Raw genomic sequence first — 20677 nt, forward strand, 5'->3', positions numbered from 1 at the left:
TCAACACTAATACACAAAACAATTGTTAAGTTCAACTCTGTCAAAGTACACTCCTTCGACAATTACAAACTTCGACAATTACTTGTTGTATTTGACTCTCTGTCGAATATAGTTTCTACATACTCTGTTGAATACTGTTTTGACACAATGAATTTCATATTCAACAATTATTTGGTAATAAATGACTCTCGGTTGAATCTCTCTACAATTTTGAGAATTTCTTCCATAAAAACAAGATGTCAAATTTAGGCTAATATAATATGGTTCATAACTTGTTGGATGATGTGGAACAGTAGATATTAGATTCTATTATTTAAAAGATATCATTCACATCCAAGAGCAAAGCAAGAACTTAAGAGAATAACTTGATACATGTTTTCTCTAGTCTCTATAAAAGGTTAAAGTATTCTTATCCTCATAGTCCCCCATTAATATCCTGCTTATAAAAAATAAAAAAAACTAATTTTAACAAAATATGTCATGCTTAAAACCTACAAAACTTTTGTCATTTCACCAAAACTTTGTCGATTGAACCCACTAAATATTCCCCGCAATCAAACAAGGAGTCAAGTACTAATTCTTTGCTTCTATGCGTAACTTGAAATACACACATGCTTCTCTTATTTTGATCGAAGTATATTATTCATGAGTATCTGAAAACTCAAGGTAAAGTAACTATTGCAAAGTGCCAATGAATGAATTTTTATTAAATACATGTATAAGAAAGAGAAACAGAAACAGAATCTATTTGAGTTCTTTTGCCTCATTATCTTGTTTTTGCTGGAAATAATTAAGGTAAATACTATATAGTAATTATGTACATTTTTACAGTTGTCGACGCTGCGGGGTCTTAGGGGTTCGAGGGTTTTGAGTATCTAATCGTCTGAGTCTTGCGCGGGCTCGGTTGATTCTATCCTTCACGCTCACACTTGCGCGCGGTTCATCTTGAGCTTCGTCTATTGAGACGGATTCAGTCTCCCATGCTTCATCTCCTTCTTCATCTACGTATTCGGTTTGAGCATCAACGTTGACATGTGCCGTTTGCGACTTGGTTGTCTCCGAGATGTGACGGTTAATTATACTTGGTGATGATGGTGGACTTGTTGGCCATTTCTTGCTTTTGCTTAGTGAACTATTTTGCTTCATGAAGGATGATTGCATTGTTGATATTTGTTCAACATTTTGACCTTGCTCATCACTTTTCTGTAATTGATTAGTGTAAATTTGTTACATTAAAATGTGTCTAATGTAAGTAACTAATAGAAAAAAAAAATATTAATGTCATTTACCGGAATAGTGGATTTGGGGGTAAGTTTAGAAGAATGAGAAGCCAATTGCTGAAGAAACTGAACAAATGCAGAATGTCCGAATTGTGCACAATATTGCCAATAAAATATTACATAATCCCATCCTCTAGCTTTCCATTCTTGTAATGTTCTATCAATGTCATTTTCATGTTTTGATACATATGGCCTCAAGACTGTCTCATATACATAACTTGTTCCCTGCACATTTATAACAAACAATAATCAAGTATTAAACTCTAGATTAGAGCTATTTCAGAGGTCGTGTTTGACAGACTACTACACAAGACTCAAAATTTGATCTGTTTGTGGCTAAAAATACCTCATAAACTATTTGTCAGCGTTAATCCATGACAAAATAAAACCTCAATTTTATTTGCGACACTTAAATCATAATTAATCTGCATATGACCTTCTAAATCTTAAGACAATCTTACAATGCATACTGCAGCCAATGATTGAACCCTAAATCCGCCACATATAGGCCTTACCTTAGTTTTAGGATACCACATGTAGACAAAGAATATCAACTTCACCTCTCCATACATTGGCAACCTTCATAGAAGTTTAAAATGAATTCATGAGATGAAGTTAAATTATTGAAGAAGACAAGAATAGTTATTATTGAAAAATTCAATACTTACCATGCAATAAATATATCCAAAAACTTTTCCAATACAGTGAAGAGTGCCACAATAATCCTACAAATAAATCACAGACAAATTACATCATAACATAACATAATCTAAACCACGATATAACGACATCCACAGACAGGATTGAGGCGCCTCATCAACACAGGGTTGAGCCTCGATATAACGACATCCACACACAGGATTGAGGCGCCTCATCAATACTTGATCACAATTTTTAACAATATCTAATATTACGGCTGCTATTGCAGTTATTTATGTCATCAATCTTAAAAAATTTTGATTTGAAAAAAGATATATTATTATTACATACCAATATTTGCACCAAAATCGAAGTTCTTCAATATCAACCCGATTTTTCTCGACTGTTTTATAACATTCGAATCCGGGGTACGCATACCCAAGAAGAAGACTGCAATTCAAAAATGGAGATTAAGATTATTTAACAAAATAACAAATGACTCAAAAATAAATTGGAAAAAATATTGATTCAATTATTCCAAAATTAAATAAACATACATGAGAATACGATTAATGAAATCCCCCAACATTTTCAACCGCTATAATATACACAACCACAAACTATGCAAACCTGAAAACAAAACCAAACAATTAATTAACCCATCAGATTCTGAATAAAAAATGTAAAAAATTACCATGTTGGATTTTATCATAAGAAAATTGTCGTTTTCAACAACATAAAAACAAGAGAATAAGGAAAAAAAAAGTTGCATGCATCACATCACATGATTACCTGTCGCTGTAGAATAAGATTCTGAGTCTCAGAATGAAAAGAGGCACCCAAATAACAAACCTACGTGGTGTTGTTAACTAGGGTGCCCCAAACAAAAACTTTAGATGAAAAGTTACAGAATCAAGTTTTTTATTATTCTTTAGAAAGAAACGAGGTTTATTCTTTTTTGAAAGAAATGGCCTCTGATTCTCTCTTTCTCTTGAAAGAAGCCTTTAATCAGAGGCAACACAAATGCTCAATGACATATAAATATTTTATTATTTTTGTATAATTATAGAAAATTAGAAAAGACAGAATATTAATGAAGGGGTGTGTGTGATTCTCTTTAAATTTAGGGTTGGTTTTGTTTGGAAAAACGGATTCATGGTTTGGTGGTTGGACACGAACATGTGTGAGGGCAATTTGGTCATCTGTGATTGGTTGTTTGATTAATGTGTGAATATGTCATGATGAATATATATTTAATTTAACTTAAGTTTGTTAATAGGGGAAGATTTTAATGGAAGAGCACGTTGTGATTGTGGCGGATTGGGTGGTTAATGCTTAATTATAGATATATGATCTAAATATAATATGGTCTAGAGGTCAACTACCTCATAAAGTTAGATTAATAGACAACTATTGTTATTTTAATACTTAGAAATTAGAGAGATATTTGATGTGTTGGGTGGAAGTTAAGACAAATAAAATCCAAGAGTTAAACATTCAAGTTAAAATTTTAAACCTCAAGATTTGAGTTAAACAAAGTTTTTGAAAAATTCAATTTAATGATAAATATAAAATATAACATATTAGTAAAGTAATTCAAAAAGTAAAGTAATACAACATAATAATTAATAATTAAAATAAAGTTCAAACCATTAATAATACATAAATTAAAAGATAGAATAAAAAAAACAATATAACATATTTAATCGATCAATAAAAAGCAAATTTGAGTTGAATTACGACAAACATATCGAGTGTGGTTGAAACTTGAAAGAAAAACTATAACAGAATGACAAAATTTAAAAATTTATATCTTTGTAATAAAAACACATAATTCTTTGTTGTGATTGGAGAATGTATCTTAAGTTTTGATATTTACATATTAAATTTAAAAAAAAAGACCAATTTAATGCATTTTTTTGAACTGGACCGTTTTACAAAACCGGCTTCGATTCTATGATTCGAATGGTTTTGGACGGTTCAATCCGGTTTTTCTGGTTCTACTCTAATTTTGACCCACTGACAATTTTAGAATATGATATATATATATATATATATATATATATATATATATATATATATATATATATATATATATGTTATAATATTTACAAAAAAAAATTCGAATAAAATGGAAAAATGATATATAATTATGTTATAATATTTATGCTATATATATTTATATATTTTTAAGTGAATAAATATTAAAAATATATTGTTTATATATTTTCAAGTGTATAAATACTTTACAATATATTAAAATAGATCTATAATATATATTTATCAGTAGTAATATATTTTTTTATTATTATTATTTTTATAGAAAAGATGAGTTAAATCATAAAAGTATATAATTTATAATAATGTATAATAAAAAAGATGAATGAGATCACTTTTAGTAATATATATGTATATTTTGTTTTATAAAAAGAATTAGTTTAAAAAGTGTGTTTATAAGTGTAAATATATTTATAAAGTATATAAATTTGTAAGAAAAAAGTATATATATATATATATATATATATATATATATATATATATATATATATATATATATATATATATATATATATATATATATAAATTAAAGTTGTTTAATTAGTCTCCTAAGTAATTTTTGGTGCCAAAATTGAGGGTAATTTTGTATTTTCATATATTTATTTATTATTATTTTTATCATAATAATTACTTATTTTTGTTCTATTATATTTTTATAATTTTAAATTATTATTATTATATATCCCACTGACTATCATTTTTAATATTTATTTATTAAATTAATTAATTTTTAAAAATATTCATTTGTTAATTTTTATTATTATTATTATTCTTATTATTATTATTATTATTATTATTATTATTATTTTATTATTATTATTATTATTATTATTATTATTATTATTATTTATCTCTTATTCAATAAATATTATTTTTACTCAATTAACAATTTTTTTTCTATTATTTGCGGCACGTTTCTTTAAGTGGTGTTGGAGTGGGTATTTAAAAATTTTCTATTTGTTATATTTATAGTTCATTATTTAGAATAATGTGTTTTAATTAAAAATAATTATTAAATATATATCTAAGAATCTAAAAAATATAAAAAGAAAACTAACTCAAACGTTTGACTATAAAATAAAATTTTCAATTAATGGTTAAATTTAACTCCACTTTCTAAATAGCTAACAAATAGCAATTAAAAATTTATGTAATAATAAAATATAAAAAAAGGATATGTACTGACATTGTAATTTTTTTACACTGACAGTGTAAAAAGAGGGATATGTAATAATAAACCTCAAGATTTGAGTTAAAGAAAGTTTTTGAAAAGTTCAATTTAATGATAAATGTAAAATATAACATATTAGTAAAGTAATTCAAATCAGAAGTAAAGTAATACAATATAATAATTAAAATAAATTTCAAATTATTAATAATACCTAAATTAAAATTTAAAATATAAAAAATAAACAATATAACACATTTAATTAAACAATGAAAAATAAATTCGAGTTGAATTATGACAAACATACGATGGAGTGTGATTGAAACTTAAAAGCAAAACTATAACGGAATGACAAACATGGAATTCTTTATATGTTTGTAATAAAAACATGGAATTCTTTTTTGTGATTGGAGAATGTATCTTAAGTTTTGATATTTACATATTAAATTTTAAAAAAAATGGACAATTTGATACTTTTTTGAACTGGACGGTTTTATAAAATCGACTTCGATTCTATGGTTTGAATGGTTTTGAACGGTTCAATTTGATTTTTCTGGTTCTACTCCGATTTTGACCCAGTGACAATTTTAGAAGATTGACCCAATCGAATTCATCTTCGATTCACGGTTCAACTGGTTGAATCGGCTAATTCGATCCTTTATTTATAAATATTGCATATTACTAATAGAAATTAGTCCAACCACACAAAAAAGACTTTTTTTCCAAGGATAAATGTCAGAATTAAGTCCCTCACTAAATTTATATATTATTTGAGGTTAAATCCCTCGCAACATAGAAAACAATTTTTTTTTTTTTATAAAATCACATTGTGTGGGGTTACCCCTATGTTAGTTAGAATTTTAATAATGTATATACACTAATAAAAAAAGATGAATGAAATCATTTTTAGTAATATATATGTTTATTTTGTTTTATAAAAAGAATTAGTTTAAAAAGTGTATTTATAAGTGTAACTATATTTAGAAAGTATATAAATTTGTAAGAAAAAAGTATATCTTTGTTTAGAGGAATATATATATATATATATATATATATATATATATATATATATATATATATATATATATATATATATATATATATATATATATGGAAAGTATATAATTCTTTTTAAAAAAGTATATGTTTAATTAGAAAAAATATTTAGAAAAAAATATATCTTTATTTAGAAAGTATACAACAAGTATTTTTAAAAAACTTATATGTTAGTTATATGATATTATCGATTAAAATTTAAGAATTTGTCGATAAATCAATCCTCCTTTTATTAAACTTAAACATGAACAATATTGTACATGTGTAGTATGGAGTATTATCAATTCTAGCGTAGTTGGATGTATGATAGAACAATTTCATGAAGAGGTGTGCTTAAACCACATTTTAAGGAATGAGTTGTTGGGTTTCTCACATATGTGTTTGTAGAAATATAATTTGTGACCCACTGTCGCACGCTCGCGAAAAATGGAATCAGAGTCGCCACTAATATATTCATCCCATCGCGGGAAAGGAATATCATAAACCTGACTCGAATAAGAACAAGGTCTTTCGACCAGAGAACAGGGCACGGGAGTCGGTTGCGCAAGGGGAAGGTGCTAGCACCCCTCACACCCATCGTACTCGATGGTATCCACCTATGTTTGTTTCTATCAAAAGGGTGTGTACTATGTCTATGTCTACATGCGAATGAATGCAAAAGAAATACGGGGAAAAGAAGGACTTATTCACAAGTGTGCTCGCTTAGGCCCCGCGATCCAATGCCTACGTATTACTTACCAGGAATCAGAGCTGCCGTAGTTCGGCTCCATAGTTTCCATTTGTTTTGTGTTTTTTAGTTGAACAGAAGTTAAGGTCACAATCCAAGATGCTCGACCTTTGGAAACTTATACGCCTACTTTTGGAAAGGACTTAACTTGTTCTTAAGTGCCTAACAAGGAGAAAGAAAAGAATCTTGAGTTTGTGTTTTTTATGTAACTACATGATGAACAAAACCCAATACAAGGTTTCGCACCACCTCATCACTTTGTTTTAATTTGATCCTTTATTAGGTGTTTTAAATGTTTTTGGTTGGGTATTTTTTTAAAGGGGAATTTATTTGTGATTTGAATCACATAAAAATGTATAATGATCGAGAAACATATTAGGGAATGAATCCCACTCATTTCTCTCCCATTAGGTAGTGATCGAGAAGCAGATTAGGGAATGAATCCCACTCATTTCTCTTCCACTAAGTGACTGAGAAACAGATTAGGGAATAAATCCCACTCATTTCTCCCTCACTTTTAGTAAGGTGTGATTCACATCTTTATTTATTAGTGTTTTAATGTTGAAAAGAAAAAAAAGAATGAATAAGGGGAACTAAGTCTAATATCCTAATCTAAGTTATTCTAATCTACAAGTCTAATTCCTAATTAAGCACTAACCTAACATCTAAAGGGAATTATCTAAGAAGAAAGTTGTTTAAGTTGACTAAAGTCAACTTTAACAACTAGGGGCATTTTTGGTATTCCACAAAATATAACAAATATTCACAAAAAGAAAGAATTAATATCTAAACTCACAAGAAAAATATTCACAAGCATATTGCATTTTTTATTAAACCTAAAACTAATTCTAAGAATTAAACTAAAAAACTCAATTTTATTCATGATTAACCAATCAAAATTCAAAGAAATAAACAATTAAAATTCTAATAAAAACAACTATGTACTTCCTAAAATTCTAATTGAATAGAAAAGTATATTTTTGTCACATTTTTATTTAAGCAAAAATCAATTAACAAGTAAAAGAATATAAAAGAAAACTAATATTTTTATTTGCTTTTTTTTAGTCAGCGGGGGGGGGGGGGGGGGGGGGGGGGGGTGAATTAGTAAACAAAATATGAACTGGATTTGTGTAAAAAGAGGGATATGTAATAATAAACCTCAAGATTTGAGTTAAAGAAAGTTTTTGAAAAAATCAATTTAATGATAAATATAAAATATATCATATTAGTAAAGTAATTCAAATCAGAAGTAAAGTAATACAATATAATAATTAAAATAAAGTTCAAATTATTAATAATATCTAAATTAAAATATTAAATACAAAAAAAAGCAATATAACGCATTTAATTGAACAATAAAAAGTAAATTCGAGTTGAATTATGACAAACATATGATGCAGTGTGGTTGAAACTTGAAAGAAAAACTATAACGGAATGACAAAACTTAGAAATTTATATGTTTGTAATAAAAACATGGAATTCTTTTTTGTGATTGGAGAATGTATCTTACGTTTTGATATTTACGTGTTAAATTTTTTTTTTTAAAATGGTCAATTTGATGATTTTTTGAACTGGACGGTTTTACAAAATCGGCTTCGATTCTATGGTTCGAATGGTTTTGAAAGGTTCAATCCGGTTTTTCTGGTTCTACTCTGGTTTTGACCCACTAACAATTTTAGAAGATTGACACAACCGAATTCATCTTCGGTTCACGATCCAATCGGTTGAACCGACTAATTCGATTTTTTTTATAATATTGCATATTACTAATATATATTAGTCCAACCACACTAAAAAGACCTTTTTTTTCAAGGATAAATGTCAGAGTTAAGTCCCTCACTAAATTTATATATCATTTGGGGTTAAATTCCTCGCAATGTAAAAAACAATTTTTTTTATAAAATCACATTGTGTGGGGTTACTCCTCTGCGAAGGCGGTGATTGAGGAAGATGATGTTGCGCCGGAGATTCAATTCTGGGACACGGCGCTCATCATGTATGCAATTGGTGGTAACCTTAGCATGAATGCTGTGAAAAATTACATGATGAAGGAGTGAAACTTTGTGAAGATGCCTGAAATGTTCTACAATGATGAAGGATATTTCATTTTGAAGTTCAAGACAGATGAAGATCGGGAGAATGTGTTACTCAAGGGACCATACACAATTCGTAACATGCCAATGGTGCTTATTGAATGGAGGCCAGAGTTCTCTATGGAGAGAGACATGTTGAGGACAGTTCCTATATGGGTGAAGTTGCCCCAACTTCCATTGCACATGTGGGGAGAGCGCAGCCTAAGCAAGATTGGAAGCCTCATAGGGACTCCTATGTTCACAGATGAGTGCACAGCTGAGAAACTAAGGGTCACATATGCGAGAATTCTGGTGGAAGTAGATGTTACTCAGAAGCTTTGTGAGGAAATTGTGATCAGTTATGATGGGAGGAAGAGAAAGCAGAAGGTGGAATATGAGTGGCGGCCTCAATACTGCGAGAGGTGTCAAAAAGTGGGGCATGTGTGTGATAGGGAGAGGAAGCCTCCGGTGAAAGTGTGGCAGCCAAGAAAAGATACTGAACAGAAAGACACAACTCAACAAAGCAAGAAAGATGATGAAGTACCTTGCCTAGTCTCTCCTGATGTGAGTACTCCCAGACCAACTGAGGATGATCCTAAGAAGAAGGATACTGTTGCAGAGGTGACACATGAAGATGGTGAATGGACTGCAGTCCTCAAAGGCTTCAAAGACAGAGGTACGAATTCGAAACAAATAGATTTCTTGAAGCAGATTCTGAATAGTAATGGATTTAGCACCTTAGGAGAGTGGAATGACTCTAAGGGGCACCCCATAGGGGAAACATGATTATTTCTTGGAGTGTAAGGGGGTTGAATAAAGTAGCCAAGAAGAAAGAGATTAGCTCCCATCTCTTGAGGCTGCATCCAAAAATAGTTTTTCTACTTGAAACAAGAGTTAAGCAAGATAAGGCTGATAAGTGTAGGAATAGCATGGGGGGCAATTGGAACTTTGCTGACAACTATAGTAAACATAGCAATGGAAGAATTTGGTGTATGTGGGATGATAGTCGAGTGTCTCTTAAGGTGGTTACCATGACTGACCAACTGATTCACTGTGGTATGTACACTGCTGATGGTGTGTTTGAACAATGGATCACTGTTGTCTATGCTTCAAATAAGCTGGAAAAGAGGAAGGAGTTGTGGAGAGATATTGGGAGAATTGGTAACACTCAGCAGGGCCCCTGGATTACTATGGGTGATTTCAATAATGTGCTGGGAATTATGGACATAATTGGGGGCAAAGAGGTCCAGGAGAGTGAATTTAAAGACCTTAGAGATATGATGGAGACTACAGGGCTGTTTGAGATTGAAAGTAAGGGAGAGAAATTCACTTGGTGCAACAAGCATAGTGATGGTGTTATCTACTCTTGCATTGACAGAGTAATTGGGAACATTGATTGGATTCAACAAAATGTGGACAAGAGTGTGCACATGCTGGAACCAGGTGTGTCTGATCATGCTATGGTTTGTATTAAGGGAGATGTGACTGTGAGCAGACCTAAGCCTATGTTCAAGTTCATTAATGCTGTAACAGAGTTGGAAGGGTATGAAGAGGCTGTTAGAAGGAGCTGGCAGAAGCAGGTGAGGGGTGAGAATAGCCTATGGACCAAGCTAATGAGACTGCAGCCTATCCTCAGGAGAATTCATAAACCCTTGCTGAGTATTAAAAGCCAAATTGAGAGAAAGAGAGAGCAATTGGATGAGATTCAACAAAAGTTAAGACAAGATAAAATGAACAAAGATATGATTGCACAGGAAAAAATTTGTACTCAGTGTTAGAACAAGATTTGTTCTGATCAATATTCCTAGTTTTGATGATAACAAGGATATGAATTTTGTGTGAGATAATGTGGTACTCTAATACATTGCAATTTCCATTTCAGGAAATATATAAAGAGTATGCACAAATCAACGCTCAGAAGCTTTGTCTCAGAAGGTTCAGCATGCAACATCAGAACATGGTCTGGCAAGACATCAGAAGATGGTCAAGGCAGAATCAGAACATGGGTCTATGGAAGCATCAGAAGAACTTGAGATCAGAAGCAGAAGCACTGAAGTTCTGATGGTATCACGCTCAGAAGCACTTCAAGGTCAGAAGACAAGAAGATGCTAGGCACCAAGCTGTTTGACTCTGATGATATTCAAATATTATATTCACAAACATCAGATCAGAAGAAAGTACAGGTGGCAGGCTACGCTGACTGACAAAAGGAACGTTGGAAGCTATTAAAGGCAACGTCAGTAGACACAGCGTGAACAAGGCTCGAGGTAGTTGACAAAAGCGTGAAACATTAAATGCAATGCTGTACGGAATACGCAAAGCATTAAATGCGCCCAACGGTCATCTTCTCAAACGCCTATAAATATGAAGTTCTGATGAGAAGCAAGGTCAACAACTCTGAACCAAATTCTGTGAATATTAACTTGCTGAAACGCTGTTCAATCAAAAGCTCAGAAACTTCATCTTCATCAAAGCTCACTACATTGCTGTTGTAATATATTAGTGAGATTAAGCTTAAACGTTAAGAGAAATATCACTGTTGTGATTATAGCTTTTCAGAAGCATTTGTAATACTCTTAGAATTGATTACATTAATTTGTAAGTAACTAGAGTGATCAAGTGTTGATCAGGATACTCTAGGAAGTCTTAGCTTGTGTCTAAGCAGTTGTAATTAGAGTGATCACGTGGTGGTCAGGATACTCTAAGAAAGTCTTAGCTTGTGTCTAAGCATTTGTTCCTGGAGTGATCAGGTTGTGATCAGGATACTCTAGAAGACTTAGTCGCGGACTAAGTGGAAAACCATTGTAATCTGTTGCGATTAGTGGATTAAATCCTCAGGTGAGGTAAATCACTCCGTGGGGGTGGACTGGAGTAGTTTAGTTAACAACGAACCAGGATAAAAATAACTGTGCAATTTATTTTTATCGTTCAAGTTTTTAATACTACACTTATTCAAACCCCCCCTTTCTAAGTGTTTTTCTATCCTTCACTCAGGAGCTGCTGAATCTGAATGATATGGAGGAATCAATATTGAGGAAAAGGTCAAAAATTGAATGGGTTAGACTGGGGGATGGAAACAACTCCTTTTTTCACTCATCTGTGAGGAGTAGGCAGAAACACAAACAGATTAATAGATTGATTAAAGAGGATGGAGGAGTTTGTGATACTCATGAGGCCATGGAGGAAGAGGTGCTAAACTTCTACAAGGGGCTCATGGGGACTGCTGAAAAGAACTTGGAGGGAGTAGATATTGCAGCCATTAGAAAAGGAAAACAGTTATGTAGAGAACAAAGGATAATGCCGAGCAGTCCTATCAAAGAGTGTGAGGTTGAAAAGGCCTTAAGGAGTATAGGTGATCTGAAGGCCCCTGGGCTGGATGGATATGGATCAAAATTTTGTAAACATTCTTGGCAGGTGGTTAAAGAGGATGTGATGGAAACTATGAGACAATTTTTTGAAGGTGGACAGATGGATGCTAGGTTTAATAAAACCATAGTCAATCTGTTGCGATTGGTGGATTAAATCCTCAGGTGAGGTAAATCACTCCGTGGGGGTGGACTGGAGTAGTTTAGTTAACAACGAACCAGGATAAAAATAACTGTGCAATTTATTTTTATCGTTCAAGTTTTTAAGACTACACTTATTCAAACCCCCCCTTTCTAAGTGTTTTTCTATCCTTCAATTGGCATCAGAGCGCCGGTTCTAAGGTGCAAGCACTTAACCGTGTTTAGAAAAGATTCAGGAAGAGAAAAACGATTCAGTAAAAGATGGCTGGTGAAGTTCCAACAAATCCAGCTGCATCTACATCTGGCTCTGCTGAGCAATACAATGGTAACAATGGTTATACTAGACCACCAGTATTTGATGGTGAAAACTTTGAATATTGGAAAGATAAACTGGAAAGTTACTTTCTTGGTCTAGATGCTGATCTATGGGATCTTCTGTTGGATGGTTACAAACATCCTGTTAAAGCTACTGGTGTAAGGCTCACGAGAAGCGAAATGACTGATGATCAAAAGAAAGATTTCAAAAATCATCACAAATGCAGGACTGTTTTGCTGAATGCTATCTCTCATGCTGAGTATGAGAAGATATCTAACAGGGAAACGGCCCATGACATATATGAGTCCTTGAAAATGACTCATGAAGGAAATTCTCAAGTCAAGGAGACTAAAGCTCTTGCTCTAATACAGAAATATGAAGCCTTCAAGATGGAGGATGATGAAGATATTGAGAAGATGTTCTCAAGATTTCAAACTCTAACTGCTGGATTGAGAGTTCTGGATAAAGGCTACACCAAGGCTGATCATGTAAAGAATATTATCAGAAGCTTACCCAGAAGATGGGGTCCAATGGTAACAGCATTCAAGATTGCCAAGAATCTGAATGAAGTTTCTTTGGAAGAGCTTATCAGTGCCTTGAGAAGCCATGAAATTGAGCTGGACGCAAACGAGCCTCAGAAGAAAGGTAAGTCTATTGCATTAAAATCTAATATTAAAAAATGCACTAACGCTTTTCAGGCTAGAGAAGAAGATCCTGAAGAATCAGAATCTGAAGAAGAAGATGAACTGTCCATGATCTCCAGAAGGGTGAACCAACTCTGGAAGAGCAAGCAAAGGAAGTTCAGAGGCTTCAGAAGTTCAAAGAGATTTGAACATGGAGAATCTTCTGGTGACAGAAGATCTGACAAGAAGAAGGCTGTCTGCTATGAGTGCAATGAGCCTGGACATTACAAGAACGAGTGTCCAAAACTTCAGAAGGAGAATCCCAAGAAGAAGTTTTATAAGAAGAAAGGTCTTATGGCAACATGGAATGATTCTGAATCAGAATCAGGATCAGACTCTGAAGGAGAGCAGGCAAACTTTGCGCTGATGGCGACAGAAGATGATGGATCAGAATCTACATCAGAATCAGATTCTGAAGAGGTATTTTCTGAACTATCTAGAGAAGAGTTAGTTTCCAGTCTAACAGAGCTTCTTGAATTAAAAGCTCATCTTAGTATCAAATACAAAAAGCTGAAAAAGCAATTTGAATTTGAAACTAAGAAGCTTGAGTTGGAAAATTCTGAATTAAAAGAAAAAGTTTTAAAATTATCCAATAATGTTGGATCTCCTTCTGATTCAGAAAAATCCACTCCCAGTCTGAATCATATTCTGAAAGAATATGATTTAAGTTTCAGGAAGTTCTTATCTAGAAGTATTGGCAGAAGTCAGCTAGCTTCTATGATATATGCTGTGTCTGGGAACAAGAGAGTTGGCATTGGTTATGAGGGTGAAATCCCATACAAGCTTGAATCTGTGGATGATATGAAAATATCATACAAGCCTCTGTATAACCAATTTAAATTTGGCCACTCCCATGATATTAAGCACACATCACATGCACAAAGTTTTCACATAACACACACCAAGAAGCATGTGACACAACCTAAGAAATATCATGGAACTCAGAATAAGAAGTATCATACTATTCCTCCTGTTAAATATTTTGCTAAACCCAAGTTCAATCAGAACTTGAGGAGAACTAACAAGAAAGGACCCAAGAAATTGTGGGTACCTAAGGAGAAGATAATTTCTGTTGCAGATATCCTTGGTGGCAAAGAGGACAGAAAGCAAAATGTCATGGTACCTGGACTCTGGGTGCTCGCGACACATGACGGGAAGAAGGTCTACATTCCAAGACCTGGTGCTTAAACCAGGTGGAGAAGTCAAGTTTGGAGGAGATCAGAAGGGAAAAATCATTGGCTCTGGAACCATAAGTCTTGGTAACTCTCCTTCCATAACTAATGTACTTCTTGTTGAAGGATTAACGCATAACTTATTGTCCATAAGTCAATTAAGTGACAATGGTTATGATATAATCTTCAATCAAAAGTCTTGCAAGGCTGTAAGTCAGAAGGATGGCTCAATCCTATTTACAGACAAGAGGAAGAACAACATTTATAAGATTGATCTTTCTGATCTTGAGAAGCAGAAGGTGACTTGTCTTATGTCTGTTTCTGAAGAGCAATGGGTCTGGCACAGAAGATTAGGACATGCTAGTTTGAGAAAGATTTCTCAGATTAACAAACTAAATCTGGTCAGAGGACTCCCAAATCTGAAATACAAATCAGATGCTCTTTGTGAAGCATGTCAGAAGGGCAAGTTCTCCAGACCTGCATTCAAGTCTAAGAATGTTGTTTCTACCTCAAGGCCGTTAGAACTCTTGCACATTGATCTGTTTGGCCCAGTCAAAACAGCATCTGTCAGAGGGAAGAAATATGGATTAGTCATCGTTGATGATTATAGCCGCTGGACATGGGTAAAGTTCTTGAAACACAAGGATGAGTCTCATTCAGTGTTCTTTGAATTCTGCACTCAGATCCAATCTGAGAAGGAGTGCAAGATCATAAAGGTCAGAAGTGATCATGGTGGTAAATTTGAGAACAAATTCTTTGAGGAGTTCTTCAAAGAAAATGGTATTGCCCATGATTTCTCTTGTCCTAGAACTCCACAGCAAAATGGAGTTGTAGAGCGAAAGAATAGGACTCTACAAGAAATGGCCAGAACCATGATCAATGAAACCAATATGGCTACGCATTTCTGGGAAGAAGCAATAAACACTGCATGTTATATTCAGAATAGAATCTCTATAAGACCTATTCTAAATAAGACTCCTTATGAATTGTGGAAGAACAGAAAGCCCAACATTTCTTATTTCCATCCTTTTGGATGTGTATGTTTTATTCTGAATACTAAAGATCATCTTGGTAAGTTTGATTCCAAAGCACAAAAATGTTTCCTTCTTGGATATTCTGAACGCTCTAAAGGCTACAGAGTATACAATACTGAAACATTGATTGTAGAAGAATCAATCAATATCAGGTTTGATGATAAGCTTGGTCTTGAAAAACCAAAGCAGTTTGAGAATTTTGCAGATTTTGATATTGATATATCAGAAGTTGAAGAATCAAGAAGCAAAGCTGCAGAAGTTGGCAGTCTCAGAAGCAATGGATCAGAAGATCAAGTTGCTGCATCTTTAGAGAATCTCAGGATTTCTGAAGAACCAACAATCAGAAGATCACCTAGACTTGCTTCAGCTCATTCAGAAGATGTGATTCTTGGGAAGAAAGATGATCCTATCAGAACCAGATCATTTCTTAAGAATGACAATCAGAAGCAGTGATCAGAATCAAAAGGCGTAAAGTCTATTCATATTTTACAGCTGTCATCCATTATCTGATGGTGAACACGTGTCTGTACGGTTAGTACAAAGCGTGCAGTTAAAAAGACGCTGACCTAGGTAACTGTGTTAAATCATTTCATTTACTGTGTTCTCTCTCCTAATGTCATTTCTCATTAAATTCATAATGATTTCTTTATTTTCAAATCATTTAAATAACCCGCTTCATCTTCATTCCCTCTTTTTCTCTCTTTCTCTCTCTCTCTTGTGCATCCCCTTCGTTGCATTTTTTTTCAAACCCTAGTTTTTGATTTGATCTCAAAGCATAATCATCATGAACTCATCTTCTTGCTCATCAAATTCAAAAGAAAGACTCTCTTCTACACAGATCCTTCTACGCAAATATGAGTATGCTCCATTGAAAACATGCTTAATACCCACGGAAGAACTAGAAGTTCTATGTGAATCTGCTGTGGACATCAACAACCTAAAAGCAAATGGATTTAAGTGTGATGCAAGAATCTTTGAGCAAGGATGGTCTAAATATCTTGAAAGATTGGTTGGTCGAATTTTTCCTGAACTTGTGAAGGATTTCTGGGTACATGCAACGGTTACCCCAACTGCCATCATTTCTTTCGTGCTAGGGCATGAAGTGGTTATCACTGAAAAGCTCATCAGGAAGCTGTACAATCTGAATGATGAAGAAGGTTGGTCTGGTTTTCGTCATGCAACAGTTGACTGGTCTAAAGTTGAACAACAAATCTCTCTGACCTTTGGAATTGACTCAAATACCACAAGCACCTTAAGGCCGTTTTATAAAGTATGGGCTGAGATTATTCTGGGTTCCCTTCACCATAGAAAGAGGATGCTCTCCTCCTCCTACATCAGTCCGGATCACAAGTATACTCTTTTCTGCATTGGCAAAAAGACTGAGATCAACATCTCCCATATTCTGTTTGAGAATCTGAAGACTTCTATCTTTGAGTCAAGAGAAGACGAAAGGGCGAAGTACCCTCATATTTCAAGAACGACTATTCCTTTTGGAAGAATGATTTCAGACATTATAATTGAAAGCAAAGTGCTGGACTCCATCAGAAAACTCAATGCGTCCCATTTTCTTGGAGTAGTTCAAGGTCCCATTTTCAATGGTGTGGATTTGTTCAGACTAGAACTCATTCAAAATGTACCTTCTGTGTGCATAAGCTTTCCTGACATCCTGTCAAGAAGAGTTGCTGTTGAAGGCTTTGCCTCTCTGTTTCAAAAAGAACTGCATCAGGTTGTCAAGCTTTATCTGGAAGATTGTGTTAGGAAGCAATCAGATATTGATCCTGCTTGGATCCGTGGCAGAGTACTTCCGTCCAAGGGTGATCTTCTGAAGAAGGATCAGAAGGAACTAAAGGCTAGGCTAAAAAGAAAAGCCCGAGAAGATGAGGCTGAGAAAGCCAAGAAGTTGAGGGTCACCTATGATCCTGACAAGGTGGACTCTGACGAACGAAGGGATAAAAGGATCAGAGATTCCTTTCGCAGAACCAGATCTTCTTCTTCTGTACAAATCTCCAGGCAGGTTTTTACTCCACCTCCTTCTGTCCCTAAACCATTTTTCCAATCACCTCCATCTGAACCAAAAATAAACTTCACCTTACCAAATCCTTCTCCATCATCCTTCTCCTCTCCCATTCTAAACCCCACACCTTTAAGTATTCTTCCCCCAACTCCTTCTGATAAATCTTTCTCACCAATTCCCTTTACAAATACTCCATCCTCTTCTCAATCTATCATTTATGATATTCCATCCTCATCAATCATTCTCTCAGATATCTCTTCTTCCTCATCCACCGCACCTCCACCTTCTATATCCCATCCCTTACCTACCAGAAAATCCAAACCTTACTGTCTTCTCTACCCTGACTACAAATTCACCTTCAATCCGCCTGAACCTGAACCCTGTACCTACCTGGAACTTTTCAGACATGAGGTGATCAGCAGTCTAGACCTTCTGAAGGATGCATTTCTAAATGGTCTGGATGATGTTTCTACAAGAAATCTCTGGAGAAGATTTCGCAAGGATTTTCAAGTAGAAGCAATGGGAGTACAGAAAAGACTAGTGGCTGCTGCCCCTGGTTACCCTGGTTACCTTCTGGAGGATGATAATGGTATATACTACCATCCTCTCAGAAATTGTGTTGCTGCTGAGGAGAAGCCCCTTGTGGATGAATTGGAAGTAGCAAGACTCGCTGCTGCATTGGAAGCCAATCCTTGCAGGGAGATTGTGGTCTGGATACCTCAATATCCTGTTCTACTTGGGGATTTCAAGACCCTCTTTGACTTTCTGAGGGAAAACCCTTCTAAGGAAGACCCAAGCTTGGTCATTCCAGAAGTTGTTGACCCACCAGAAGTTGAAGGTCCTTCTGCCCCCAGGAATCTTGCTGCCATTCTTCAGGCACTTGAGAATGGAGATTCTGAGATTCCAGCTGCAGATTATGGAGATGCTTCTATGCAAGAAGCAGATGTAGAAGATCATGTTGCTGAATCAGTTCCTGTTGAGGAAATCCCTGCAAATGATCTATCTATGGAAGCTACAGATCAAAATGCTATTCCTGTGGTTAGAAGCGGTGAAGCTTCTTCTGATGAATCTTCTCATCTTGCAAGGACTCTGGAAGATATTCAGAAGAAACAGGATGAGCAAAGCTCAGTCAATGCTGAGTTTAGAGCTTTCATGGAGAGGCAAGAGGGATACAACAATGTGGTTCAAGAGATGCTGGCTAAGATCCTGTCAAGGCTAGGGCCGTCTTAGATTGAGTCTATGCTGTTTTTTACTTTTTTGCTTTTGCTGCATCTGTTTTTGTGCATCTTGTCTTCCTTCTCTTCGTGTACTTCTGTACCTGTTGTTTGAACTTCAATGAAATCATCCTCTTTCCTCCGTGTGTTTCTTTTTGTTTGTATCTGAATCTTTTCTGTTTTTTGATGATATGACAAAAAGGGGGAGAATCAGAATCAGAAATAGCTCTTGGATTCTTGAAGCAAGCTGAGTGCTAGGAAGCTTCAGAATCAGAAGCAAGAAGGAAGAATGATCAGAAATTCTGATAATAGAATATGATCCAAATCATTGTCTATTTGCTCTGATACATTGTCTATTGGATCTGATATATTCTATATGGCTTATATGGCTCTGATACATATTTTGTGTTCTGATACACATTTTATGTTCTAACTCATTCGTGTTGACTTTTGTCGTTTAGTTTTGTTCTGTAACATTTCAGGATGTAGAGATGCTCTGATGATGCTCTGGTACATTCAACAATGTTCTGATACAATCTAGCATGAAGTGATGTAAGAAGAAATTCAAAGCTCTGAAGCTATCCGAGGGAAGCAGAAATCAGAAGCTGTGAATGTTCTAAAGATCCAGAAAACTCAAGTTCTGAAGCTGTCCTAAATGGAAGCATGAATCAGAAGCTGTGAATGTTCTAAAGATCAAAGAAATTCAAGTTCTGAAGCTGTCCTAAATGGAAGCAGGAATCAGAAGCTGTGAATGTTCTGAAGATCAAAGAAATTCAAGTTCTGAAGCTGTCCTAAATGGAAGCAGGAATCAGAAGCTGTGAGTGTTCTAGGGATCTAAAGAAATTCAAGTTCTGAAGCTGTCCAATGGAAGCAGAAGTCAGAAGCTATGAATTATCAGAAGACAGAAGCTTATGTGATCGTCTCTACCGAAATAATCAGGGAAGTCTTTTATTATTAAAGTTCTTCGAGTATTTATTTCAGGGGGAGATTATTCATCTCAGGGGGAGATTGCTAATCTCAGGGGGAGACATATTCACATGCTTATGTTATAGCTGTGTAATTTGTCTTTAGCCGTCTGCTCTTTCTGATCGCAAATTCATATCATTTATATATGTTTTTTTCATCATCAAAAAGGGGGAGATTGTTAGAACAAGATTTGTTCTGATCAATATTCCTAGTTTTGATGATAACAAGGATATGAATTTTGTGTGAGATAATGTGGTACTCTAATACATTGCAATTTCCATTTCAGGAAATATATAAAGAGTATGCACAAATCAGCGCTCAGAAGCTTTGTCTCAGAAGGTTCAGCATGCAACATCAGAACATGGTCTGGCAAGACATCAGAAGATGGTCAAGGCAGAATCAGAACATGGGTCTATGGAAGCATCAGAAGAACTTGAGATCAGAAGCAGAAGCACTGAAGTTCTGATGGTATCACGCTCAGAAGCACTTCAAGGTCAGAAGACAAGAAGATGCTAGGCACCAAGCTGTTTGACTCTGATGATATTCAAATATTATATTCACAAACATCAGATTAGAAGAAAGTACAGGTGGCAGGCTACGCTGACTGACAAAAGGAACGTTGGAAGCTATTAAAGGCAACGTCAGTAGACACAGCGTGAACAAGGCTCGAGGTAGTTGACAAAAGCGTGAAACATTAAATGCAATGCTGTACGGAATACGCAAAGCATTAAATGCGCCCAACGGTCATCTTCTCAAACGCCTATAAATATGA

At 34.4% G+C, this 20677-nt stretch overlaps 2 protein-coding genes across 2 annotated transcripts; one reads left to right on the forward strand and one right to left on the reverse strand.

The window, feature by feature from the left end:
* Positions 1–728: 728 nt before the first annotated feature.
* On the reverse strand, positions 729–2930 carry LOC131635914 (putative HVA22-like protein g). The gene is made up of 7 exons (XM_058906552.1): positions 2712–2930; positions 2477–2549; positions 2271–2369; positions 1949–2005; positions 1796–1859; positions 1290–1505; positions 729–1203 (listed from the first exon to the last, which is right to left on the reverse strand). Exons 2-7 carry the CDS (start codon positions 2506–2508, stop codon positions 826–828), a joined length of 846 nt encoding a protein of 281 aa, XP_058762535.1. The 5' UTR covers positions 2509–2549; positions 2712–2930; the 3' UTR covers positions 729–825.
* A 9085-nt stretch (positions 2931–12015) lies between these two features.
* On the forward strand, positions 12016–12522 carry LOC131635918 (uncharacterized). Its single transcript, XM_058906555.1, has one exon. The coding sequence runs from the start codon at positions 12016–12018 to the stop codon at positions 12520–12522; it is 507 nt and encodes a 168-aa protein (XP_058762538.1).
* Positions 12523–20677: the final 8155 nt, after the last annotated feature.

Source organism: Vicia villosa, unplaced genomic scaffold (genome assembly GCF_029867415.1).
Source record: "Vicia villosa cultivar HV-30 ecotype Madison, WI unplaced genomic scaffold, Vvil1.0 ctg.001593F_1_1, whole genome shotgun sequence".
Taxonomy (NCBI): Eukaryota; Viridiplantae; Streptophyta; class Magnoliopsida; order Fabales; family Fabaceae; genus Vicia; species Vicia villosa.

What these genes read in the sequence shown, in the direction of transcription:
- LOC131635914 (XM_058906552.1), bottom strand. Translation starts at nt 2,508, where the DNA reads ATGTTGGGGGATTTCATTAATCGTATTCTCAT. An exon ending in TTGGATATATTTATTGCATG is followed by an intron (nt 1,860 to 1,948) that starts GTAAGTATTGAA and finishes ACTTCTATGAAG; the next exon opens with GTTGCCAATGTATGGAGAGG. An exon ending in TGTGGTATCCTAAAACTAAG is followed by an intron (nt 1,506 to 1,795) that starts GTAAGGCCTATA and finishes ATAAATGTGCAG; the next exon opens with GGAACAAGTTATGTATATGA.
- LOC131635918 (XM_058906555.1), top strand. Translation starts at nt 12,016, where the DNA reads ATGGAGGAATCAATATTGAGGAAAAGGTCAAAAATTGAATGGGTTAGA.